This window comes from Clupea harengus, chromosome 22 (assembly GCF_900700415.2).
Source record: "Clupea harengus chromosome 22, Ch_v2.0.2, whole genome shotgun sequence".
Lineage (NCBI taxonomy): Eukaryota > Metazoa > Chordata > Actinopteri > Clupeiformes > Clupeidae > Clupea > Clupea harengus.
In genome coordinates, this window is record NC_045173.1 from 3,336,785 (window position 1) to 3,363,381 (window position 26,597).

Here is a 26,597-nt window from a genome sequence, read left to right on the forward strand (position 1 = left end):
TGCATATTAGTTTAAGGCTGTCACAATGAATCAGCAAGGGTGTCCATCCCGACTCCACAAGGCACTGCTAATTATTGGATCAGAGATGAGATGCTTTCTTGCTTGCTGTTGGAAAGCCACAGCAGTGTAGGAATAAGACACCAAAGAAGAAAGGCAGTCCAATCCAGACCTTCTAGAAAGCGACACAATCAAATCAGAACATCTAGATCTGTACAGTTTCACTCTGCTTGTCTATACAATAAATATTAGGGGATACCTGGAGACTCTTTCCCTCTTTTTAAAATTATAATTTTTTTAAATTTTTTTTTTTTAAAATTTTTTTTTAAGAGTCACTCCATGTTTGCACCATGTTTGTATGTTCACAGCAGCCCCTCTGGTGAGAGCTTGCTTGAGCCACATGGTAGCGGCTAGTTTCCCCTTCTGAGTGGGGAACAGCACATGTGAGGCGGAAACTCCTGGCAAGGCTATTATTCAGACACGGCATTGGACAGATCACACATGGGGGACACATGAGCGAGAGAATCTACATCTGGGGCTGCACTTTAAATCCCCCTGCTCTTTGCCTACGGGGATCTCAGCGCACAGCGTCAGCTCTCGGCTCAAGAGCCTGGAGGGGGCACATGTACAGGAAGCCAAAGAAGAAAAGAAAAAATGAAATTAAAAAGTAAAGAATGGTAAAGAATACTGAATGTGAGGGAAGTGTTAATGGTGTTGTTTGTTTGTTGCACTAACAGTGAAAAAGAAAGATGTGCGTAGACATGGTTATGATTAGCCAACCACACATTTGTGAGTAAACAACAACAATGCAATACATTATTTCGACTCCTCTACTCTGCAGAGATGCCTGTGGAAAAAGAATACAATACAGCTCATTCTGTCCTTGTCTGCAGGGCAGTGCATTGGTGACAACGTGATGGCATGGAAAGACATCGTGTACAATATGAAGGCATGTCATGTAACAAGCACCATCTACACTGCAGGCAGAGAGCGGATTGACTGGATAAGTCCTTGGACCGGACAAAGGCACTGGTTAAGAGGAGCGGAGAGGTCATGAAAGAGAGGACATACAAAAAAACTCCATTAGGTTTGGATAGAAACACACAGCACACAATTGACTTCATTAGCCTCAGCATCCTCTGGCAACAATGAGTGAGTCATGGGTAGGTAGGTGGGAGCTTTAGGATTAGTCTGTGGAGATCTGAGGCCCAGGAGCAGCACATGAGTATCAGAGTGGTGGACACTGGAGAGCGGAGGGAGTAGGGGGGTCTTACCATAGCTCAGATGTACGCCGTTTTCATTCTCTGGCCTGTACCTGCGGAAGATCGTAGCTTTTAACACTGGTGGACTTTTGGGTTGCTACCATCCACCAAAACGATCCTAATTCCGACCAAACAGTGATTTTTAACATACTGGCCAGATGGAGCACACTCGAGAAAGGAATCTAATTCTAGTGCTGAAAGTAGAACCTCAAGCTAGACCTAGATTGACTGGAGATTAGTAATATTAAACTGTACAGTGTTGGTGTAACACACAAGACTATTGTGCTGAAATGTGTCTGCACAGGGCTGCAGCTACAACTTCTCACAGGTCAGCAAAAAAAAAAAAAAAAAAACAGCAAGCAAGCAAACGAGAGAGCGCAAAGCCCGAGGCGGGAGTCAACTAGAATGGCCAGACTAATCCCAAAGTCTGCAGAAATATGTGGAGGGAGGAGAGCTAGGAGGAGGAGAGTGGAAAGAGAGGGAAACAGAGTGTATGTGTGTGTGGGGGGGGGGATACTCTCAAGTGTACCTCAATAACACCTAAAAATACCCAATGGTGTGCCACAGGGAAGCGAGAGAGTGGTGAGAGTGTCTAGGGGTATGAGATGGAGAGGATGGCAGTGCTATGTGGAGCTGGAGCACAGAACAGACACTACTGGATATCCCCCACCTTTAAGGACAGTGGGACGTGCCAACAGAACAGACACTACTGGATATCCCCCACCTTTAAGGACAGTGGGACGTGCCAACAGAACAGACACTACTGGATATCCCCCACCTTTAAGGACAGTGGGACGTGCCAACAGAACAGACACTACTGGATATGCCCCACCTTTAAGGACAGTGGGACGTGCCAACAGAACAGACACTACTGGATATCCCCCACCTTTAAGGACAGTGGGACGTGCCAACAGAACAGACACTACTGGATATCCCCCACCTTTAAGGACAGTGCCAACCGAAACTCTTACCATACGTGTCAATCACAAGACTGTGAGAAGGATAATAGAGGATGCATTTAGCTATTGCAGATTATTTATGAGGCCCTTTAATTTAGCTGGGTTTAATGGTTTAATGGTTTACTGTCAATAGAAAGGCACTGACACTCTGAATGTGACTGACAGCACTGCGTTGGTGTGGTGTGATGATGTGACGTGATGTGATGTGGGCTGTGACGTGATGTGATGTAGTGGAGAGTGGTAGAGGAAGCACAGAGATGCAGCAGAGGCAGCAGGGACACCGTGGGGGAGGAGGCGGGGCGGGGCGTGGCGGGGCGGGGCGGGGCGGGGCTTACCTGTGGCCTGTTCCTGCATCTTCTCCCGCTTCCGCTTCTTCTTCTTTCCCTAAAAAATATAGAGGGAGGCTTAAAGTGCGGCTCCAGCACTCACGCCCACTAGACCACTATTATCATTCTGCCATTTGCCATGTTCACTCATCCCCCACTAGACACTGCCGGCAACCCACGCCACTCACTGCTCCAGCCAATCACAGCCCAGAGAGCAGCAGGCCCCACCCTTATTCACCAAGCTCCTCCTGAGGTGGGCAACTTCACTAAGTCTATGTTCGCTCCTATAAATTATAATCAAATATACGAAAATAGACAGTGCACCGCCGTGATCTTTAATTGTATAACTCCAGTAGTAAAAGTTCTTTTAGCCTTTCATAAGGATGGCCAGTGACGAATCAGAAACATGTCAAAAATAATACCAGGGTATCTTATTTTGGCACACTCTCATTTCCATAAAGAGCATCCTGTTCTTTCGAGAAGTCTGGATTGGTATGGATTTGAAGCTTATTCCAAATCCTTGAGGAGGGGGGGGGGGGGGGGGGGGGGGTGACTATAGGTATAGATAGCAGTGTGCCGTCATTTTCCAGTCTAATATGAGGGGTGCTTTGGTTTCCTGCTGTAAATTCTGATAATCCACTTATTCAGCCACTAATCTGTGTATTCTGCCCGCGCTGACAGCGAGCGGGAGCCTCGAGCGCCTCTGTGAAGTCTGTGACAGAGCAGGGACAGGGCCTGGATGAGCCAAGGCTGGAGACTCCAAGACTGCTGCTAGTGCACCGGTTACACAAGTGCCTAACACAAGCACAGTCCACTCGCTCTGATCCTTTTCTGCCATACCAAATTGATCTGCCTACTAAAACAGCGGTCTAAAACTGTTGTCGGAATATCAAAAACATGAAGTGTCCTGTACTGAATGTCCTACATTAGGCGTTGTAACACCAAGATATATACAATCAGAAATAAACAGCAATAATAGTTAACCAGTGCCACCATCTAAGAGTCTAGCGTAGCGTAGCGTAGCGTAGTCTATTGCTCGTAGCTTGCCTATTCTCTCCCTTGTACGTCGCTTTGGACAAAAGCGTCTGCTAAATGACTAAATGTAAATATCTAGTCGTGCTGCGTGGCGTGGCCTGGGGTCCCTGTGTGGCGTGAGCTGGGGTCCCGTGGCCCTGCGTGGTGTGAGCTGGGGTCCCGTGGCCCTGCGTGGCCCTGTGTGGTGTGAGCTGGGGCCCTGTGTGGTGTGAGCTGGCTGCAGCAGGAGGGAGGCAGAAGGGGTGGGTTGCCTGCCGTGCCCGAGGGGAGGCAGATAAACACCACAAAGCACCTCAGTGGTGGAGTGGATGTGAGTGCTGGAGCCACACTTTTAACAAAGGCAGGCGCGCTCACATACTCATGAAGACACACACACACACACACACACACACACACAGCTACAAAACAACTCACGCTGGCATAGAATAGACTAAATTAAACTCACACGAACACACGCTTACATGGACATGCACAACACTCGCGCTCAGTAGCATTTAAATCGCCATTTCAAATAAATGTCCTTCTCTATAAACAGTATTATTAATAATAAAGTTTTACACCAGTCAGTAATACAGTATAAATAATTCTCAGCTATTCCATTCCTCACTATATTAAAGACGTTATCAATAGTACTAGAAGTTGCTGAGGTAATGACTGTGATATGTAGCTAATGAAAAGACTGCGAAGAGCGACATGTCATGCAGGAATGCGTGGGGTGGGGTGGGGGGGGGGTCTCTCCGGTCACACACACCTCTCATCTGCTGGGCTGTTCTGTAGATACTTACATAATTGTCTCTGGCGGACCAGCCTGGGTAGAGCTGCATGTGGAGCTGCCGTTCCTTGCGGGCTAATTCGTAATACTTAGCTTGCTCTTCCCGAGATAAAGCATGCCACTGTTCGGTACAAGGGAGATTAGGGGGGAAAAAAGAGGCAGTCAATTACTGGCATGCACTTTCAAGTTCCCTCCAAAGAGACGCGTGCTGGTGTTTTGCTAAAAAATCCTTTTTAACTTCCAAACGATTTGTATGGGAAGAGGGGGGAAAAAAAGAGGAAAAGGGGGAAACACGATGAAGAGATTAACATGCACAGCGAGGAAAAAAAAAAGAAAACTTTGATTTCATATCAAAACACTGGTTCCAATTTAGCAGCGCTTCAAACTATGTCAGCGGGCAATTACCCCACACAGCCGCAAATGGCGCTTTGCTGTGGCTGGCTGCCTCCGAGCGCCAGGGCTTTGGTTAAGGCATTAAACATGTTTAGCGGTGCCACTATTTTCCAAGTCACAGAGAGACGTGCTCCGTCACTGCAAACCATCCATTATCTGCCACCCAATTTTTTTCTGTTCTTTTTTAAAAACAATTATCAGTGAAAGGGGTCTAGGCATGGGGACACTGATGATGCAGAGCCTCACTGTTGAGGAGGCCCCATGACAGAGGAGGCCCTATGGTGCAGGAGGCCCCCGGAGGAGGGCCCATGGCGGAGGAGAGAGGCAGACACAGATGCACCAGTGCTACTCACCCTCCTCCCCAGGATCTGGTTGATGGCGGCGCTCTCCTTCAGCGTACACTCGGCCACCACGTTGGCCCGCATCTCTTTCATATACAGCATGAAAGCGTTTAGAGGTTTCTTGATGTGAGGTCTTTTGGGCTCTTGCTCTTTTCTCTGGTCGTGCTGAGGTTTCCTGCAGAAACAGAAAGGAAGAGGGAAAAAAAAAAACACAGAGAGGAGTGGGTGAAAGGGGGAGGAAAAAGGAAAAGAAGGAAGGCAACATAAGAGCGAGAGAAAAAAAAAACTAAAAGAAAAAAAAAAAAAACTCAACAATGGAGACGGTGGTGCTAGGCTTTGCCGCCACGGCGACGGCGCTAGTGTGAGAATGGCGAGGGGTCTGTTTCCTGTGGGCCTCTAGCAGAGCCGCATGAGAGCCTGAGAGCCAGGAGCGCCGTGCGGCAGCCCTTTAATCACGTCCAGTTGGGTCCTTTCATGCAGAGAGATTACTTCACCAGTAATGGCAACCAAACCATTCTCCTTCTCTCAGCCCACACAACTCAAACTGTTCATCTCACTCTTTCACCCTCCCTGTCTGTCTGTGTCTCCCTCACCCTCCATCTGTGTCTGCCTGTCTGTCTGTCTGTCTGTCTGTCTCTCACCCTCAGCCTGCCTGTCTGCCTGCCTGTCTCCCTCCCCCGTCTGTCAGGCAGAAGTGAACCTTCCTCCCTGATGCACTGCAGTGAGTGGGGTTTGGAGCCTGGTGCTCAGACTGCAGGTATGCTGTGATGCCTGAGGGGAAATGGAGCAGAGGGCCAGGTCTTATCAGCTCGCCCCGGCTCTCTCAGCTTATCACTGCTCTCCATCGCGGTAATAGGAGTGGAAATTCTGCAAATGTTTTTGTTCGACCGAGGTCGTCCCTTTCTGGTTGACTGCACTCAGTAATACCTGAAGGTATGTTTGCACACAATACTGTGCTTGGTCTGCGCACAATGAAGCCGGTAGGATTCGATCGACCTGGCGTACGAGTGAGAGTAAGTGAATGAGAGGGAACATGCGCGCGTGCGCGTGTGTGTGTGTGTGTGTGTGTGTGTGTGTGTGTGTGTGTGTGTGTGCTTTCTAGCGATGGGGGACAACAACAGGGTGAAAGCACTGAACACGCCTCAGTTTGCTAAAAGCCGTCTGTAGGAGAGGGGGACGGGCGGGCCTTACATGTGCATCAGGTCGGTCTCGTGGTGGGGCTCGTGTTTGACCTGTGGGTTAACGATAGCAGGGTGAGGGATGCCTGTTGCGTGGGGCCCAGGGGGACCTGGAACCATGTGGTGGGAAAACCTGAAACGAGAGGACAGCAACAAACAAACAAACAAACAAACAAACACTCTCATTTAGAGGGAAATGTTGTGGGTGGAAGATGCTAGGAGACCAGACAATGCATACAAATGGATTGGAGCTCATCAGGATCTTGCAAAAAAAATGGAAAGAGGGTACTAAGTGTTTCTAACGCAAACATGGCATGATTATTTTTAGTGAAGAGTATTAGTGTGAAGAGCAGTGCTTATGCATAGGTGCTGCGAGACAGGGCTGTTATGCCCCATCTAATGCCTTCTCTTTCCCTCAGCCTCTCTGCCTCTCAGCCTCTCTGCCTCTCTCTCAGGGCCTCCTTCAGCTCTGCCTGGGAACCGGCTAATGAGCGCTAATGAAGTTTGCCCTGGTTGCGCACAATACTGCTGAGAGTAAACAAGCATATAGAGCTTCCCAGAGCTGCTTCATTATCAAATAACGAGCTCTCACACACAGCCCAACCACGAGTAGTCCTGTAGTTTGGGAGGGGGGGGGGGGGGGGCACTGAGACCACTTAGTTGTTTGATATTTTTAATTTTTTTTCGTGATGATCCAGGGTCCAGTAAATCACCACTAAATCGCCGTACTACTGAATGCTGTCGACAAATGGTCCATCCTTTGGACAGGGACGTATACAGCCCCTTGCTGCCCAGCGTGTCTACCACAGCCTGACAGACCCATGAGTAAACCCCATAATCAGCCCACCAATGTGGTGCTCATCCTGTAGTTTTCCAGGTCACTGTTTAAATCCCCGCTCACAGCCAATCTGTGTATGATCCGATCCATTTCATTACCTTCTATGTATTTTTGTATGTCAAAACAGTGTTGACAAAGCAGAGAACAGTAAAGATTACCAGCCACGTCAATAAGGCCTCTTTTGAACTACCTATGGCCCTATACCACAACTACACACTCCAATCACTAGTCCAAAGCAGTTAGACACACCGTTTAAACTTAGTTTGAAATCAGCGTTCACTCTTAAGTTTAGTTTTGTCTTAGTTGGACTGAGGATGTCCATTGTGTCTTTGTTCTGCAGGGCTCATTAAGAGCTGCCCGTCTCGTGGAGCGTGGAGAGGCCGCTCGGCTCTGGCTCTTCTGAAAGGCTTTCGGAGTAGCCCTGAGGCGGCGGCGGTGGCAGCAGCAGTCTCTCGGAGCCAGTTCTCCCTCTCCTCTCCCCTGTCCTCCCTCCCTCTCTCTCTCTCTGCTCACATCTGTCTCCACTCTGGATGCCCACAGTACCAGCGTGGCGCTGACAGCCCTGAATCGAGCCTTTCAGTTCCAGCGGCGGGCGCTCTCTCCCCGCAGCCGCGCCACCATCCAGCTCAACCCACCGGAGACAAATTTGCTCTTGAGAGATGCAGGGGCATGGCTGTGGCCCACGTCTGTTTGACATGTGCCCCAGGAGAGGGAGGCACAGAGGGGCCTGTGAGGAGGAGGAAGAGGGGGGGGGGGGCCTGGGGCGGCCTCGGGCCCACTGCTGTACAAGGGCCAGCAGAAGGAAAAGGGCTCCATCTTGATGCCATGTTCCATTGTTGATCGGAGTCTCAACTGAGTGTGTGTGAGTGTGTGTGTGTGTGTGTGTGTGTGTGTGTGTGTGTGTGTTTGTGGGGGGCAGGGGGAGGTGGAGGGGGAAGAGTCAGAGTGTGGTGAGTGTCTGCTTTCATGCGTGCCAGCACTTACCATCCCAGTGGGGGAGTGATCTGTCCAACTCCTCCCGGGGACAAGGGATAGAAGTTGGGAATGTCTTGTTGATGATGCCTCTGCATACCTGTGGAACACAATGCAGGTCAGACACCCAACGCTTTGACAAGATCCTGTTAGACTACACCAACCTCAAGTCTCCAACTACCTAATGAACAGTAGTTACACTCACACACAAAACACACAAACACACACACACACACACACACACACACACACACACACACACACACACACACACACACACACACACACACACACACACACACACACACACACACACACACACACACACACACACACACACACACACAGCTTGGCACTTCTGCAGTATGCCCGAGCACAGGGAGGCATTAGACGTGTGAGATTGGGCGTGAGGATGGCGTGAGACATTGGGAGAATGGGACGCATCCGGCACAGCAGTCCCACCAGTCCGGTGCGCGGCATAAGCCGATCACCGGCTAATTAAGGACGCTTCTTTGCTCGGCTAATGCTACCTCTCGATACGATTCATGGAGCTATGACTGTCACTCCGCCTTTGGCGCTAAGCTCTTCATCAGGAGGGCTCCGCTCAGGATTCAAGGTCAAGAGCTTTCGGCTCGTTCTGGGAGAGGGGGGGGGGGGGGGGGGGGAGACAACACTGAGGCCTCTGCAATGAATGGATCTGTCAGACTGGCATCTCCCCATAGCTACAAAGCCCCACAGCTATGCGCAGGCCCGCAAAAACAGAAGGGAGAGAGAGAGGGAGAGTGTGTGTGTGTGTGTGTGTGTTTGTTTGTGAGAGAGAAAGAGAGTGTGTGTGTGTGAGAGAGGAAGAGTGTGTGTGTTAGAGAGAGAGTGTGAGAGAGAGAGACTGCCTTAAGATTAACACCATCTCCTAATCCCAAATGGATCCTGGCTTTTCTACCCTCCCCTCCTTTCAAACTGGGCTCAAAAGGGGTCTAGCCCCACAGTGAGGGCTTATATCTCTAAAGCCACTGTAGCGCTCTCAGATTCCTCCACAGAGAGAGGGAGAGGGAGAGGGAGAGAGAGAGGGAGAGAGAGAGAGAGAGAGAGGGAGAGAGGGAGAGAGGGGTAGAGAGAGAGAGAGAGAGAGAGCGCAAGAGAGAGAGCAAGAGAGAGAGCAAGAGAGAGAGCTAGCATTAACCCTATGGCTACTAATCTACCCCTGCTTCACTGTTTCACCACCTCCTTCAGGGCACGAGGGGAAGGGGAGAACCAGAGACGCTCTACGCAACACCCATCACTCCTGCTAACACCCAACACTACAGCTACACACACACACACACACACACACACACTCACACACACACTCCTGTCAGCAACATACTCTCCTCTTAGTTCCACATGAGTGAGCTCACGGATCAAAACTTTGTTTCATGATGGCTTTTCCTTGTCAAATTCAAATGTAACCGCTGGTTGACCTCTCAGCCTGCAGTGCTTTATGTAATTAACTCCCCATCAAAATAAGGTTTTACAGAACTGACACACCATCCAGAGGACACTGTAAATGCTAACTGCTGCAATGGTTAGTCTCTAATGTATATATCTAATAGGAAAGATGTGAAATAAGGCAGCACTGGTGAGTACTTAGTGAAGATTGATTAAGTGGACATCAGCCAGAAATGTTTTCCTAACACGGATACGTTTTCTGAAATATCAGAAATCACCTCTGATCAGAACAGACATGGCATCCATGAACTCTGGTCTCAGCGGAACACCCAGCTAAAGGCCTCCATAGTACCACTGCTGTGCTGCGTGTCCTGACATAAACCCCCGTCCCTCAGAACTCCCACGCACCTCACTGGAGTGCGGCCCTTTTGTTCCTCCGTCTCCCCTCCTCTGGAATGAACCACGGCACCACGTGAGGGCACCTAATTCAATAAAGATGGACGCGACCGAAGCCAATCTGCTCTTCTCCCCGGCTTTCGAGTTCACATGTTTGCTTTTGCTCTGGTGACTCGCCCTTACTAGCACTCCTCTCCCATCTCGTAGATCTACGTGGATATTCATCGCTTGTCCACACGCTCCTTCACGCAGCATTGGTTCACTTAACTGGTGCTCAGAATCATTTCATTCAAAAGAATGTATTGTTTTTGAGAGTAACCTTTTCATATGCATGGTATGAATCAGCCGTGTATAAACTATAGCATTGATATTATGAGTTGTTTATGCAGTGCGCATGGTGACCAGTCCTCAAGTAACCTCTGGTAAGTGGAACCAGATACACAGGGTTAAATATTACAGTGGCAGACGCGTGCAGACACCTTGGCATACCCTCTGCCCCAAACCATCTGGTGAGGGAGTGAACAAGTCTTCCTATCCAAGAGCCCATACATTTAACGTCTCAAAACGGGGAACTTTCAACCTGCACACCACTTGCTAACACGTCCAGCACATTAGCGAGCGAGTTAGCCGAAGACATGTGTGGAGTCCAAGCATTTAGTGAGTGAGGGCAGCCTGGGTGGACTTGGCTTATGTTTGGAGGCGTGCGAGATGCCTGATGTCTGATTGTGCCATGCGTCCCTCGGTGGGATATTTATAGCTCCTCCAGACCTCCTCTGCATCATCACATCCTGTCTGCTCCCTCCTCCTTTCCCTCCCTTCTCGCTCCTTCGGTTGCTCCCCCTCTTTCACTCCCTAGTTCTCTTTTAAGTGGTGGAGCAGATGAGTGGCAGCCGGAAGGAACAGAGTGCACATATGGAGGCCGGCTCGTGCGGCGTAGTGGCTGCCAAGACCCCCCCCTCTCTCTCTCCCTCTCTCTCTCTCTCTCTCTCTCCCTCCCTCCCTCCCCACCCTGTCCTGCCTCCCACTGCTCCTCCTGCAGCAGGGGAGATGTGTGTGGTGGTTGAGTGAAGACCTCCAGGACTCCCAGAGCCCTGGGTTGGATGTGAAATACTTCAGGAGAAAAAAGAACAACCCTCAAGCTTGAATTGTGAATCTGAAAAAGGAGAACTTCTCAAACGGAAAAGTTTTGACGTTTTAGTTCAGAACTCTTTCAATTTTCAAAAGGAAACTAAAACAAAAACATGCATCTGAAAATGTTTCAATTCCTTGTAGTTTACCAAGAAAACCACGTCATGGACGAGTGGGTGCAAAAGCAGAAGCAAAGAACACAGATTGATTGATTGATTGATTGATGCGACTGCTTACCTTGATGTGACTTGATGTTCATGTCCTGGGGGTGGTGTCCAGAGTGGGGGCCCGGAGCGAAGTGCTCATCGCTGTACGTGATGAGGGGGGTGAGGGGATGGATGGCGTGGGACGGCTGCACCACTGGCACCTTGTTTGACTGCAGGAGGCGGGGGCGGGGGTGGGGGTGGGGGGAGAAATCAAAAGCAGAGCGATATCATTAGCACACGTCATCCGTGCAGGCGTCCCACTCCTGGGGGTCTGGTTAGCGCACGGAGTGAGTGAGTGAGTGAGTGCGTGAGTGTGCCTGACGTCCCACGCACTCCGTGGCTACGAGCCAGAGCTTTCATGACCATTCACCGAGCGCTTCAGCACTCGACAGCAAAGGAGAACAGACTCTTTGTGTGAAATAAATAAATTAAAAATCACGGTTTATTTTATTTTTAAACACCTTCCTGCCAGTTAAAAATAGCAGCACAGATGTTTGTTCAGACATCAGAAACATCACTCTGGTCCCTGAATATTCCACTGCAGTAGCTCGAGACGAGAGAAAGGGGGGAGGGGGGGAGCGAGAGGGAAAGGGGATTGGGGGGAGAGTGAGAGAGAGAGAGAGAGACAGAGAGAAGGAGCAGGGGAGTGTGGGAGGGAAGGAGGGAGGGAGGGAGAGCCACAGGGCAGAAGCAGAGCAGAGGTCTCGGGGCTTGAGATCAAAGGGAATCATTAGCCGGTGAATAAGGGGAGTTCATTACAGAGCCAGGGCCGTCTGCGGTGGAACTAAGCGGGGTTAATCACGTCAGCAGCAGCCTAGCCACAGACCCCCACCCTGCAGCTGACTCACCCACAAACAGGCCTGACACACACACACACACACACACACACACACACACACACACACACACACACACACACACACACACACACACACCAGGTGGGACATTCAGCCTGTCCATCTATCCACATGAGTAGTCACAACACACTGTCCTTAAAAACAATGTCCTGCAACAGTCAAGGACAGTCTTCTGCTTCAGCTATACTTTCCAGCTTCCTGTACTGTGTAACAATCAAACCAAGTTATTGAACTACCCACTCCCTCAGGCAAAGGTCAGGGAAAATGAGTGGTGTGTCCTAATCTGGGACCAGTGTGGCCTTTCTGTGAATGCTAATTGGGCAGAGAGAGGTGGTGGGGGGGGGGCATCTTCATCTTGGGGCAGGTGGGCTTTTGGGGACGGGGAGGGGAGGGAAGGGAAGGAGGGGGTCATTTCAGAGTCTCTCCCTGGCTGGCACCAGCCTACCTCCTGAGGCACCCGAAGAATGTCTCAGGGGAAGAAGGGTGGGGGGAGTGGGTGAAGGGGATCTGGTCCCAGGCTAAAGACCTCTGCCATGCCACCCTTCACTAAACAGAAAGCTCCGGGCATACCGTGCATTCCTGAGGTGGCGAGAGGCTCGAGCTGTTAAAGCCCTGGACAGGTTTATGGCAGCTGAATTTGTCCAGTCCCCATCTCACCAAACTCTACACACACACCCCCACTCTCGCACACCAGACTCCTCATGACTGACATACAGTGGCGAGTCTCAACAATAAACACTGCCATGCTCGGCTAGGATTTGTAAGCGGAGAAATGAAATGGAAGGACTGGAGATTAAAAGCAGACCCAGTGTCATAACAGAGCAGGTTAACTGACCCCTGAGCTCCAGGTCAGAGGTCAGGGATAAGCTATGTGCAGTAGTAGCGTTAATGAGCCTTATCCTACATAAAGACCGCTAAATCACAGGCTAGCTTCCACCGTGATGTGTGCTCTGGGTCCCAGGGCTACAGTGATGGGCCTGTGCTAGTTAGCACGTTAGCATCCTCACCCCTCACTCCCATTTTACGCTTTTCAGATCCCATTGGCTTCTCCTGTGGGAAAGAGATAAGAAGTGGGAGGAGTTTAATTTAAGCCACAGTCTCTGTGTCTCTCTCTCTGGAGTCAGAGTATGACTAAAGGAGGGGGGTTTTGTTCTGTCTTTGAGAAACACAAATGCAAATGAATCTGTCTGTCTCTGGCCTCATACACACACACACACACACACACACACACACACACACACACACACACACACACACACACAGACAGACAGAGAGTATTAGGTTGGTGACTCCCCCATGAAATGTGCTGGGCTTAAAGGCGTGCCGTCCGCCATATTGGAGAGGACTGCTTTTTTTGCTCCCCCAGTCGCAGCTGTCAAAGCCATTTCTCTCAACTTCTTAATAAACTCCCTTCATTGTGTGCTACTTGTGGCTGAAAATCCACCAGCAAAACTGTAGGCCTGTGTGACCAATACATCATCACTGAAGCCTGTGCACAAGCGAGCAATCTAGTGCCACTCACACCACCAGGAAATGAACCTAAAATTACCAATTAAATTGAAACACCGTACATATAAACTGTCGGTGTGCTAATGTTGGTGGCTTGATGTTCTGCCAGGAGGACCAACTCAGAACTAATAATTACAGGGAGATGGAGGTTTCTCTGGTTGCTTTTAATACAGGCAGGAAGGGCTGGGCTGGGCCCACCATGGTTTCACTGGTGAAACAGCAGAGAGGGTGGAAAAAAAAAAGGAAAGAGGCGAGCGAGTCATTCAGGGTGATCTAACACAAGCAGCAGAGACAAGTCAAATCCTTCCAGGTGGTTCTATCAAATGCGGCGCCTGTCCTCTTGGCTTTCCAGCGATGTGTCATATTAAACAAAAACACTTTTGCTAAAGCCCCCCCAGGGAAGTGGTTGGACAGCCTTGACTGACCACAGTCTCGGGTCATGCGATGTCATAGCGATTTATCCTCTGATCCGGCCGCCGTGAAACTTTCACAGGCTGGGCGGTGGGGATGGAGAGTAGCCATATTGGAGGTCCCCCCCTTTTTTTTATTGTGAAGGAGAAATAATAGGCTTAGGCCTTTCTATTCATATTTTCAGAGAGGCGGCGCGGATTGAAAAGAAGCGTTTCCATTTGGAATTTTATAACCAGGCTTGGCCGGGGCCCTCTTAAAAAGTGCCTCAGATGTGGTTTTAAGAGAAATTCATTGTGCGGAACTCGAGCTGGCAGCGAGCCTACAGAAACTCCAGCGCTCGCAGACACAGAGAAAGACAGAGGAAGAGAGGGAGAGTGAATGAAAGGAACACGAGAAAAGGGTGAGGGTGAAGGGAGGAAAACAGAAAGCCAAGGAGAGAGAGAAGAAAAAAAAAAAAAAAGGGGAAAAGTTTTAGCAGGAAGAGAGAGAGCCAAGCACTTGGGTCAGGCGCTTGATTCTTCATTAAAAAGCACAGAGTCCTCCCTCATGACCCCAGCTATTTTGTTCCCCTCACAGAATACCCCAAAACTTTACAGCCAGTGCCTTTTAGATGACCAGAAAACACATGTTTGCTTAAAGCAGGGAAGCACTAGTATAGGATGACTGCACTGTGTGGCTTCTCCTCCTCACCCTTTTGGAAAGAGCTCTTGCAAACCTGACCTCAACAGAACTCGCCAACAGCGTTCTGCTTTTCAACAGCCCATTTAAAAGTGCTGGCAATCTCTGCTGAACTCCATCACATCACTTCTCCTCCTCCTCCCCCCCCCCACACCATCCCCCCTCCCTGACGGCACTTGGCACTTTAAACATTTCCAGAGAATTATCTTAGCGTTCCCTCAGCGTTCTCCACACGCTACCAGACCCTTTTGTGCTCCACTCAATTACCCCGCTTCTGCGTTGGGGGGCTGGGGGAGAGAGGAAGCTGGATTTTTATAATAATCGCTTCCCACTTCTGTAATTTATATGCAATGAGGACTCCTCATGCCCACGGCTACAATCAAGTGTGTGTGCAAAACTGTGCGAGGTGTTTTGCAAACAGTCGGGGAGATGGCGACTGAAGTGGTGGCGACAGATTCCCATGCTGGTAAATCTCTCTGAAGCCCCCGCAACCCCCCCCCACCCCCCCTCCCAACGCTCACCTGCGCACTGTTTGACTTTCCACACATGCTCAAACAGACAGGCTGAGTGGAGTGTGGAGTGTGTGACTGTCATTTTCTCTCTCTCTCTCTCTCTCTCTCTCACACTCAGTCACTCATTCTCTCCACCCCCTCACTCACACAAAGAGTAACGAGTGGCTTTCGTTTTCTCTTGAGCAGGACTTTGTGGTCTCTCATGAAGATGTTCCAATATGAGCCGACTGCTAATAGAAGGGGCTTTTACGCCTCTAAGAAGTACACCTTCCCCACATTAGTTTGCAGACAGAGCAGGCCGTGTGAGAAAAGAAAGAAAAAAAAAGGACACACCCAACCCTGCTCTGAGCCGACCAGGTGTTCCCACTCACGCCCCGAGGAATGCATGACCTTTCAAAAACAAAAAGGTGAAAACACCCTACTCACCAGAGGGGGGGGGGGGCTCTCACACGACCAAAGATATCTTCAAATAAAAAAATAAATAAAAGCAGAGAGGTGCGTCTCCCTCAATCAAAACAGGCTTGACCGAGAGGAAACTTAAATAAATAACCAATTAGCATTCAGGGAGAGGAACAAGGCCCCCGGTCATCAGCGGAGTGCTGAAAATGGAATGTGTTATTGGCAGGATGGCCTCTTGGCCGTGGGGCTTAATGTAACCGAACCCAATTAATGGAGAAGAAAGGCGAGCCGGCATCACGCGCCACGTGCCCTGGGTAATGAGACGAACAAGGGGATGGAAGGAGCGGAGGAGGAGGAGGAGGAGGAGGAGGAGGAGGAGGAGGAGGAGGAGAGTAACTCAAGGAAAGACTGCCCTGGAGAGAAATGTACATCCATGAAGCCCCACACCATCTCCAACCCCCCTCTGCTCTACTTTTCCCTTTCTTCTGCTCAACGCTACATCAGTGATCCACCAACGCAGAAGACGACACTGGGACACAGACTTCATCCTCACATTTTCATTGGAGGAGAAGGGTGTGAAGAGCTTAAATGTGTCTGTATTAAAAGTGCCATCTATTTTCAAATGTGCTATATTTCTGTGAAAAAATATATTATTGATGCATACACTAATCTCCTTTAGATACCAGCTACAAGACTTGCTTTTCTCCAGTGCCTTCCATGTCAAGGCTGTCCTAGTAGAATACAAGCCGAAAAGCACAGAAAACCATTGATTTAAATGTTCTGCTTTCTGTTCTATCTTATGTTAAAATGGTAGTATTTCCATTTTAATTGTTGTGAGAGGGCTAAGTACAGGAAATTGAATAGCTGAGAGACAGAGAGAGCTCTTTCAGGCTGTCATCTTCAGACTGAATGCACACCCCACCCCCACCCCCACCCCAAAGGAACTCAGATCAAACAAATCCCGTTAACGCCCTGAGAAAAACCACATGACCAGCATATGTGGCCCCGGCGCTTTGACAGACACAAACCATAAAACAAACACACAGTGATACATCCATGGCATGCTTCCAGCTCCTCAAGAGACTGCATGGAGTCGCTCTCTCTCTCTCCCCTCTCTCTCTCTCTCCATCCCTCAATTACACAGCCAACTCTAAATCATACCACAGCACTCTCGGAGCTAGGCCATGCTACCATGCCTTTGGGTGGATCTATTTACTCACATATTTTGTCCCGCTCATAATTGAATAAATAAAATAAATAAATAAATATACATACAAATAAATAAATAAATAAATAAATAAAATAATAATATATAATATAGAGAGAGAGAGAGAGAGAGAGAGTACTTGGCTTGATTGGTTTTGCAGTATGCCGCAAAAGCAGTACAGTGTCTCATTATCAGCAGTATTGTTTGTTGCCCTTGTGGTTCCTCTCTGATCTTTGTTGTGTTGCCTCCTTGATTCAGCAGCTTTTTGCACTCCAATTGCTCCAAAGCTGGAGTACACTTTCAAACGCACAGATTTAATTTTTCTTATAAAAAGTCTGCCCTAGCTCGTACAGTTAGGGTCTGCCGCTCGCGTCAGAGGTGGAGGTTGTGAGAGGGTTGTGTGGTGGTTGTGTGGGCGTCATGTTTGGGACGCGAGGGCTGTGGATGGGTTGCTTGTGGGTTTGGCTGGGCGCTCGGCACCCCTGCAGCATGTTCACCTTGTGGCTGGGCGCAGGGCTCATTAACACAGCAGGAGCTGGTCACATCAAAGCGCCGAGGAAAGGTCAAACATTCCACTGAAGAGGCACTACCAGCAGGACTGGCTACTCCCACTGACCAGAGCCAGTGTGTGTGTGTGTGTGTGTGGAGACTAATATGCACACACACACACACACACACACAGACTCTGACGCACACAAGCTCAAGAGCTTATAGAATGTGCCAGATTAAACACACATACACACCCACGTGGTCTCTTCTATATGCAGGGTAATAGAGTAAAACTCCAAAGCATAGGCACACATCTCTCTTTGTGCTTGAGAGGGGGAGGAAGATGAGGAGATGGGACACTCCGTGACCTTCTGCCCTCTTACACAAGCAAGCAATTCTGACATAATCAGCATGGCAAAATGACACCCCCACCCCCTGCAGGCGAGACACCTGGATCCCTGGAAAGACACCACGTGGAACGAGAGCTTCAGCTGCTTTACTGCCGCTACTGATGATGCAACGCCCCAAGATGGAAGAAGGTCGAAGGTCTCTGTGACCCCATACAGTCCAGCCAACACGCGGAGCAGCTTTATTTCCCTTTCCAATTGGCTGCCAGCTCTCTATGAAAGCTATTTATGGCCACTGGCGGCTCTGCATAAACAGACTGCGTGCGTTTACTGTTAGCCGACTGAGCAGCTAACCAACTGATCCACAAACGGAGCTCGCACTGAACTGGAAGTATCAACTGTTGGATACACCCCACACCCCCCCCCCCCCCCCCCCCCCAGACCCCACTCAGCCAGCTCTCTTGCACAATGACAAGGGGACAAAAAACACGATAGAGACATGCATTTTATAAACTGCTTCTGGAGTCGCCCTAGAAGCACACCGCATGCATAAATCTGTGAATGGTGAGCGAATAGGGGGATTTGCCTGCTGTGCCTAGATAGAGGTGCTTCAGCATTTGCACAGGTACGGTGCACGTGAAAGGCTGTCAGTCTGGATTTTGGAGTCTGGTGGTGACGGGAAAATGGAGCTCTGGCAGCTCTTTGTGAGGGTCTACCTGAGTGGGAGGCTTACGCTCAGCAGCCCACAGACTCCCTCTGGAAGCACTGCCACGAGAGGAATGTTCACAGGCAGAGTAGTGACGACAGGGTGGATCCTCTGTGTGTGTGTGTGAGAGTTTGTGTGTGTATGTGTGTGTGTGTGAGTGACAGAGAGTGTATGCGAGAGAGAGAGAGAGAGAGAGCGAGAGAGAGAGAGAGAGAGAGAGAGAGAGAGAGTGAGAGTGTGTGTGTGTGTGTGTGTGAATACCACATTTGAAATGAGAGGAAGACGGGATATGAATGGAGGCTGCCTGGCATGCCGAGTAGTGACCTAGTTTCACAGACACAAACATCGGCACCAGTGCTTTGGCAGAAACTACAGTCAGGCATCGAGCTGGGCAGCTAAATTACAAGAACAAAAAACAGCAGGGGAATGGGCAATGGAATAAAGCAATAAGACAGCAGTAACATCCTGGGTCCAGTCCGGCTGCGCGCTGGAGATCATAGGCACTGCTCAAAGATTCCGCAGCTCCACAAGGCCATCAGCCTTTTAAAACGAGCTCAGGTCACAGACAGTCAGAGAAATCCACCAAGCTCCAGGCCTGACACCTGTCTGGCTTCCTGGGTGAACTTTTGACCCCTCTCTGTAACAAGAGCCTTGGCCTCTTCACCTCAGCACAGCACCTTTGAAAGCACACACACCTTATGAGGCAGCACTGCACCCAGTGGCTATTCTCTTCTCTCTCAGGTGATACACACAACTCCTCTCTGGTAGAAGTCCATGGACTGGACCAGTGGCTTCAGAATGCGCACCAGCTCACACAAAGCTATTGAAAAACTGAAAAACGTAAAGTGAATGCCATGTCCACCCTTTGATTTTTCATGTTATCAGTGCTACTAAGCGGTGTTCACTGTGCATGCTAATTCTAATGGGTATGCATGCAAACAAGTATCACTTATTCAATGAATAGATGCCATTTATGAGTATGCGTCATTGGCTTTTATAATAGATTTTTTAAAGAACAATACCATGTTGCTAGCAGTCCAATTATGTGGGACTGCTTCTCTACGTTTATAAGGATTAACTAGTGAGGTACTGCTTTTCAGCACAGTTTCAGGGATCTCAGCTTTGTGTGGCTTTAAAGATACAGAGAGAGGGAGAGGGAGAGAGGGAGAGAGGGAGAGAAAGAGGGGTAATCCCTGGTGAACAAATGGCTATTCTCCACCCCTGTATGACTAGGGGAACACTTCAACAACCTCTTGAGAATCAACTCGCCAACAAGAGTGTCCCCTCCCCCCTTGCGTTACTTTAGTAGGAGCTCTTTTGTGGCTTTTGTCTGACTCTATGCAAACAAGACAACGAGTGTGTCCAAACATGGCCAAACACAGGAGTGAAGTAGGTACTAGGCCATGCCTCTATTCAAGTAATGCTCTTGCTATTGGATCCAAGACAAAGGTTAGGAGCAGGGGGCCAAACCTTTAGGCTGAATCAACTTCTGTGTAGACCCAATCCTCTTGCATGAATTATGCCCAGGTGACAGCATTAAGGGAGGATTGAGAGATTGCTTCTTAATAGTCAAGAAAAAGCACCATTCAATTACAAACTATCCAAACATAAAAGCCAGTAAATATACAAGTTTACATGCCTATTTGAGACTAAACAGCAGGCCCGCCCGCCAGCTGGATGGATTCATTTTTATCTTAGAATGCAGCATTGTGTTAGCCACCTCCTTCACCTATTCAAGTCAAAGATTGCTGCTATTTTCTTTAGAAGATCCAAAGGTAGAGAAAGGGCAGTGATCTCATCCAGGTCAGGGTGACCCTCTGTGTGACTCCAGAGACGGGCAGCACATCAGAGGGATCACCCACACCTCTCACATCCCCAGAGGGACTGACAGCGTCAAAGTATGCCATGGAGAGAGAGTCGACAAAGTATCGTTCTGACGCATGTTTGCTGTATCTCTCCGAGACCTTGCACCTTTTCCCATTCTTTTTTTTTTTTTCTCCCAGGATGCAGTGTGTTTTGGTGATGGCAGCGCAGTTACTTGGATGCTTTGATCTGGCGGAGGCTCAGGGCCAGCCGAATCGATTTGATATTTTGATGCATTGTTTGATGGCCGGCAACTCAAAGTGGCAGCCCAGCCTCTGATGTCCCTGCTTTGGGTAGACATGAAAAGGTTCACCTGCCCCCCCGTGTGCGTAAGGCCATCCGCACCCCAAACCCAGTGACCACAGCCTCCGAAGCAATCAAACCCCCGCTGTTTGACAGCAAGTTTGCATTACAACTTTAAACAAAAAAAATGCCGTTGTGTCTATAATGAAATGAATCGCAGCAAAACAAAAATGAAAAAGGACAAAATAATCCTGTTGGATTTTTGAATTCAGTTAATCGCCATTCAAAATTCTGCCATGACTATGAGCCAACGAGACCACTGCTTCAGCGTGCTACTGCTCAGATTGAGCTTAGTGGTGCTAGACTCTTAGTGACTTAACAGCCATCAATGTCCTCGCCTCTCAGTCCTTTAACAAAGCTAGAAATCTAATTTTCTTAAATGTGTACATCCCATGGGAAACGGAGTTGCCTTTAATAGCCACCGCAGCGGTTGATCAAAGGCTGGAGCGGCACAAAAGCCCTGATCAGATGAACAAACACATTCTTGCCGAATAGTTTTATGGGTTTCATCATCCTGCATCAAGTGACTGTCGCGGAGTAAACAAAGAGCCGTTCTCTTTATCCTCCAACAGCAGCACTCACTGCACACTTCTGCAGAGAGAGCAGTAGAGGGACGAGAGAGAGAGAGAGAGAGAGAGAGAGAGAGAGAAGGAGAAAGAAAGAAAGAAAGAAAGTGTTGAGAGTATTTCAGGCTGAGAGATAAGAATAGTTAGTGTAAGTCATACATATAGCAAACCTGAGAAAAAAAATGCCAACAGAACGTAAAATTAATTTCAAAAGGCACATGATCAAAATTTGTCTGGAAGGGGGGAAAAAAAAGAAAAGGAAAAAAACAAACAAACAAAAAAAAAAAAAGTGTCAATTAAAAATGCTCTGCTCAAGAAGGAGAACAAAAAGTCCCTCCAAATGAGGGGAAGAGAAAGAAGAGAGTGGTGAGAGGGGATAGAATGAGCTCGAGTAAAACTGCGTCGAGAGTCTGTGACTGTCTGTGGCCATTCACCCTTCACTGCAGGCTCTCTCCAGCCAGAGCAAATTGGGTGCCTGGAGGGAGGTGGACACTGTGTGCACCGGTGCCAAGCAGAAGGGGTGGCAAACGGGTGGGGGTGGGGGTGGGCTCTGGGCACACGCACTGCCACAAAGGAGCGCCTCGTTAGCTCGCTTGCAACCTCAGTGTTCACGCCACCAAAACAGCCCCAGCGCTAAACACGGGGACATCTGCAAGTGTAATCACCCCTTTGTGTCCCCATTTTCTGCTCTGCTGGACGGCAGCGTGGCTCGATTTTCAGCGCCTCCCTCCCCTCCCTCCCCTCTGCCCTGGCCTCCCTTTGCTGGGGAGACGGACGGTGTGTCGTGGAGATTACAGACACAGTCGCTCAGGTAACAAACCCACTAATCTGAGCCCTCGTTGAATTACACATAATTGCTCCGGCACTGTGATTGATTTCAGCCTGGAAAGGAAAAGACTAGAGCCCCCCTTCTTCAACCCCCCCCCCCCCCCCCCCCCCCATCCTCACCCTCCTTCCAACACACACAACCCTCCTCCCTTCCCCTTTCTCTAAATCCACCCCCCTTTCTCTCTCTCTCTCTCTCCCTCTCTCTTTCTCTCCCCTTCTCCCGCTCTCTCTCTCTCTCTCGCTCACTAGCAGCAGCCAAGCCTCTCCATCTAGTAGGAGGCAGGAGGCTTTGAAGAGATCAAAGCCAAGGCCGCGAGCAGTTGCGCGCCCTGGGAATACGCCGAGCCTCTCTGCTCCTCAGCCCTATTTTCCAGCGTCATGTCAGATTGCAGCTGTATTGCATTTCGCCAGTTTTCTTAATGCTCTTGGTTTTGACTTTGACATCAGTGATCCCCCCCTCCTCTTCTTCAAAAACAAGGGGGAGACGAAGGGTGAAAAAAAACAAAGAGTGAAAAAGGAAAAGAGAGAAAACTGAAGGAGCGAAATAAAGGACAGGAACAGAGAACGACAGAAATGGGAAGAGAAGGAAGGGAAAGAGTGGAATAAAAATGTAGAAGTGCACAGCAGAAAGAGCAAAAACAGAGGGGGAGAGATAGACGGGGTGATTTTTATTTTCACAACTGCATAATTGGGCAGTTCAAAGGGAAGGGGGCAAATACAGCATTTGTTTTCAATTCAGGGGCAGATATGAAAGGAGCGACAAACTTTTATGGGTTTCCCAAAAATTAAAGACAGGCTCTTTCCCCATTCAAAGAACAGGGTGTTTTTTATGGCCGAGACCACACAAAATGAATTGATAGCAAACCCCTCCCTCCCTCCCTCCCTCCCTCCACAGGCTGGAACAAAGTCAGAGAGTCACAGAGAGAGAGAGACAGAGAGAGAGAGAGAGAATTAAAATGAAAGGGGATGAAGATGACTAGAGTTTGAGAAACAAAAACAGTGAGTCCCTCTGTATCTGAGCTTGAATGAGGTTGGGGGAAAAAGAAATGGTTTGATGTGCTTAGTAAGAAAAAAAAAAAATGAGTGAAAGGAAAAAAGGAGTTGTATCCATCTATCCGTTTAACAGCTTGGCTAATAAAGCCTGGTGGCAAGCCACCCTTTGTACTGTAGCACTGCGAGGGCCTTTACCAAACTCCTACACCAGGGACCATTAATATTTCAGCACTGTCAGATCCACGGAGCATGGGAGGCTCTTTTACTCTCACACCCACAGCAGAGCAAAAATAATGAGCTTCTGAAAAAAATATGAAAAGAGAGAGAGCGAGTGAGAGAGAGAGAGAGAGAGGGGAGAGAAAGAGAGGAGAGGCAAAACCTCCTGCAACAGAGCTGCTATTGATCATCCCTCCACCCGAGAGAAGTCCTCCCGCCTGCGCCTCCCTGTGAAATGGAGAAGAGAGGAGAGTCTCTGCACCCCCACGCATGCACTCCCCCTCAAGGCCAACGGTCACCCTGTCACTCCGTGACACCCCCCCCCCCCCCCCCCTTATCAGAGCCCCACAAAACACGTACGCCTCAAAACTACATTTAAGGATCTCAATGAACAGCCATATTAATTCAAATGAAACAACATGAGCAAGGAATTATTAGCGGGGGAATCAACAAAGATGTGTTGTTTTCCTCATAACGCAAAAAAAACTGCAGAGCTCCGTCCTCCATCACTCAGCGCAACAGGCCTGAATGTGCTGGAACCTGCGTCTGGAGCAGCTGTGTTTGGGGCGGCGGCCATGCTGTGCCGGAGGGAGCAGCGGCCGGCGTCGGAGCGCGCACCACAGGAGCGTCACAGAGGTCAGCCCCGGGACCACACCGTCACAACGAGGGGTGGCCGGGGCGATGACAACTGTGACAACGCGGCCGGCTGCTCAAGACTGGGCTCAGGGTGGCGAGTGACAGGAGCCCAGCAGGTGGTTGGGGCAGGAGGGAGAGCCTCCTCACAGGAGACACAACACCCCCCGAGACCCCAGCTAACCAGCACGCTAGCTAGGACTGAGAGACAGGGAGCTGATCTAGGTTTGAACTACACTGAACTACAATCCAAAAAACATTGTCAGGGAAAATACTCTCCTAATTGAAACCTTTGGAAACATTCTGATTGGAAATTGCTAGCAAAAAGAAATGTATCTGCAACTGCAGGCAACATCTGTGTGTAACATGTGCACTCAGTAGAGTAAACTGGTACAGCTGCCACACACTAACAGCTAGGTTCTCCTTTAAGGGAAAAAATCTAAACCAAAAGAATAATTAAGAAGCCCACATCAAGAAGTGTGGCTTTCACAAAAAAACAGCGATTTTCTCATAACCGTGATGCCAAGGGCTTTGATGTTGCAATACGATACAAAATGGCTCAGCTGTATTTTGCTTGAGAGGGACATTTCAAAAATGCCAAACTCAAGACATTGTCAGGGGGTCGCTTTTACAAGAACAGAGAGAGGACACATGGATCCAATAGGCCTGTGTTTCTTTTCTGCATCAGGGGAGTGTTGGATGGAAATGAGGTATCGATGGCCCTGTTTAGAAAGGCCTGGGTGTGCTGCGCTGCGCTGGTGTGCTGCGCTGGTGTGCTGCGCTGGAGCGCTTGAAAGGCCCGGGGGCAGGGGCGCTCTGGGAGGTCCAGGCATGTGGGCGATCAGGGGGACCTGGAGAGCAGATGACGCGAGGACGCCGCCGTCCCCTACGCCTCGCTGCGGCACACACACACAGAGCACAACGGAGCTCTGTACCAGCAGACGGGCTTGGCACGCACATGACCAGAACATTCCTCCCTCCCTCAGTCCATGCGCTGTGCTATGGGACAACGGGATGGACAGGGTTTGACTTGAGTGAGTATTTAACAGTGCATGTATGAGAACTAGCGGAGGCGCGCGCGCACACACACACACACACAAACGTGCATTTTGTGCAATTCATTAGATACAGAAGATATGGAAATTCTATTTCTGTGGTGCAGTTTTAGTTATAGCTGCCTCAGTGAACAGCAGAGGTAGTGAATATTATGCTGGGATGAAGCTGACAGCCATGCTCCGGATGGAAACTACACATCCAACAGCACAAAAATACAGCACAGGGAAGTTGTGTTTTTGGTTTGCTGGGAACTGAAGTTTTCAGGTGGAGACACACACACACACACACACACACACACACACACACACACACACACACACACACACACGCAGTGTTGTGCTGTATTAAATCCTGTTAGTAAGCCCGGGTTTGTGGGGTTTGTGATTCCACGGCACATCCACACGGTGCAGGAGATCCGTCACGTCCCACATCAAAGAGAAGTGGGAGTTTCTCCTCACAGCTTTATCGCCACTGGGCCCTGGCGGTGGGGGAAGGGGGACCAAGAAGGGGCAGGGACTCTCCACTCCAGTGCCAGAAACCTGCTTTAAATCTTCACCAGCACACCATTCTACACTCCAGACTGCTTGCACAGGCTGGCAGACCAGCACACAGCTAGCTCTTTGGAAGTGACACTGGATTGTGTAAAATTGCGTTTTTGAAACTATTCTACTCTAGAACTAAAATAAAACTTAATATACGAAAAAAAAAAAAAAATCAAATATACATTTCAAAACAATAGGCTAAATAAAATTGAGATAATTCTTCAAGAGGTTATTATGGGTTCATCCTCAAAAACAGCTCTGTATAACTAAACACGAGTGCTAGTCCTGTTGAGAAACGCATCTCTGTTCTGCCAGCTCACTCCAACCCTAGGTTTAAAAGAGGATGCAGTGGCAGAGACGCCTTCTTAGGTGCATAATGTCCCCAGACCCCACAGCAGCACCACAGCTCCATGCGTGTTTACCTCTGTGGTGTGTTAGCAGCCAGAGCTACATGCGTGTTTACCTCTGTGGTGTGTTAGCAGCCAGAGCTACATGCGTATTTACCTCTGTGGTGTGTTAGCAGCCAGAGCAAGGCTCTGCAAGGAGCTGGATTTTGTTCCTCAGGCTCATTTAAGAAGGGGGCGAGTTGGCAGTGCACACAGACTTTGGCCTTCGTGAAATCCAGCAGTGGCCAGGTGGCAAACAAAAGACAGAGAGGCGAAGAGCAATCGCACACGCAGTTGCTTTAAATAATCCAATATGTAACAGTAAAACCTCACACGACCTCCTGCTGAAGACACAAACACAGGGGGCAGCAAAGGAGGAACCCATTACGCCATCAAATGAAACCCAAACCCTCGGCACCATTGTGATCCCACAGATGGAGGGCGAGGGGAGGGGGGGAGGGGGGCAGGCAGGAGAGGCTAATGCTAAATGGGAAGTGAAGGGCTCAGAGTTGGCTCATTCTGATTGCTTTGAGGCACAGTTGCTACAATTTCAGCACAGAAAAAAAAAAAGATAGATAGACCACTTTGTTTCACAATTAAAACCAGAGCCCACTCCGTGAAGGAATTTAAGAATATTTTCAATGTCATTTACAGAGCACCTGGACGTACCGTGGCTCTCAATCACCGACTCTGGGATCACGCTAGCTGCCCCGGGTCAGAGAGATTGACCTACAACTCCTGCAGAATTGCTTTGCTACCATCTCTGGCACACGGAGGGAGACCCGTAGAGCTGAAGGACAGGGCTCTGTGAGGGACTGAGCCCCGCTGCAGAGAGCTGCCCCTGTCAGGAGCAGCAGTGGAAACAGCA

The 26,597-nt window shown here is 49.3% G+C and overlaps 1 protein-coding gene across 10 annotated transcripts in view; it reads right to left on the minus strand.

Moving 5' to 3' along the window:
* The window catches only part of lef1 (lymphoid enhancer-binding factor 1), a 39,359-nt gene that overhangs the window by 7,108 nt on the left and 5,654 nt on the right, over positions 1–26,597 (minus strand). For 2 of the 10 annotated variants that reach the window (XM_031559786.2, XM_031559781.2), the window contains 7 exons: positions 11,260–11,398; positions 8,086–8,173; positions 6,277–6,396; positions 5,098–5,260; positions 4,365–4,472; positions 2,554–2,602; positions 1,272–1,312 (listed from right to left, as the gene is read on the minus strand). In XM_031559786.2, the coding sequence (XP_031415646.1) occupies positions 1,278–1,312; positions 2,554–2,602; positions 4,365–4,472; positions 5,098–5,260; positions 6,277–6,396; positions 8,086–8,173; positions 11,260–11,398 (702 nt within the window). In that variant the 3' untranslated portion in view covers positions 1,272–1,277. The remainder of the gene's footprint in view (positions 1–1,271; positions 1,313–2,553; positions 2,603–4,364; positions 4,473–5,097; positions 5,261–6,276; positions 6,397–8,085; positions 8,174–11,259; positions 11,399–26,597) is intronic. The other 8 variants (XM_031559782.2, XM_031559776.2, XM_031559785.2 and 5 more) reach the window with 7 other exon arrangements.